General features: G+C 58.8%; 1 protein-coding gene across 1 annotated transcript in view; it reads right to left on the reverse strand.

Annotated features, from left to right (window-relative positions):
* Positions 1 to 447, reverse strand: part of LOC119591775 (sodium-independent sulfate anion transporter-like) — a 31,961-nt gene that overhangs the window by 10,500 nt on the left and 21,014 nt on the right. Inside the window, exon 8 of the mRNA XM_037940521.1 lies at positions 68 to 314. Within this exon, the coding sequence (XP_037796449.1) occupies positions 68 to 314 (247 nt within the window). The remainder of the gene's footprint in view (positions 1 to 67; positions 315 to 447) is intronic.

Genomic DNA, 447 nt, shown 5'->3' on the forward strand with positions numbered 1-447 from the left:
AACCCCCCTCCCCACAAACCCCCGACCCCTTCCTGCCTCCCCGAGGCCCCGCCCTCGCAGGACTTACGTTGGGAAGGACGGTCGTGACCTTGACGGTGGGCGTGGCGATGGAGTACAGCAGCATGGAGAGGTTGACCCCGATGCCCACCAGGATACCCCACTCGAGGCCCCACACGAGGCAGGCCACGAAGGTCACGCTCAGAGGGATGAGGTCAATGCGCTTGCTTCTCCACAGCGGCAGGAGCACCTCGTAGTCCACCATGTGCAGCACGGCGCAGATGATCACCGCCGCCAGCGTCGCCTTCGGGATGAAGCTGAGGGGGACGGCGTGGTCAGGGGCGCTTGCTTCTTTCTTATGAGTTTTGATTGCTTAAGGCATTTTTTGCATTTTGGTCTATACATCTCTCACTCTTTGTCTCCTTTATCTTTTTTTCTCGCTTCTCAAGC

This window comes from Penaeus monodon, chromosome 29, assembly GCF_015228065.2.
Source record: "Penaeus monodon isolate SGIC_2016 chromosome 29, NSTDA_Pmon_1, whole genome shotgun sequence".
In the NCBI taxonomy this organism is placed as follows: domain Eukaryota; kingdom Metazoa; phylum Arthropoda; class Malacostraca; order Decapoda; family Penaeidae; genus Penaeus; species Penaeus monodon.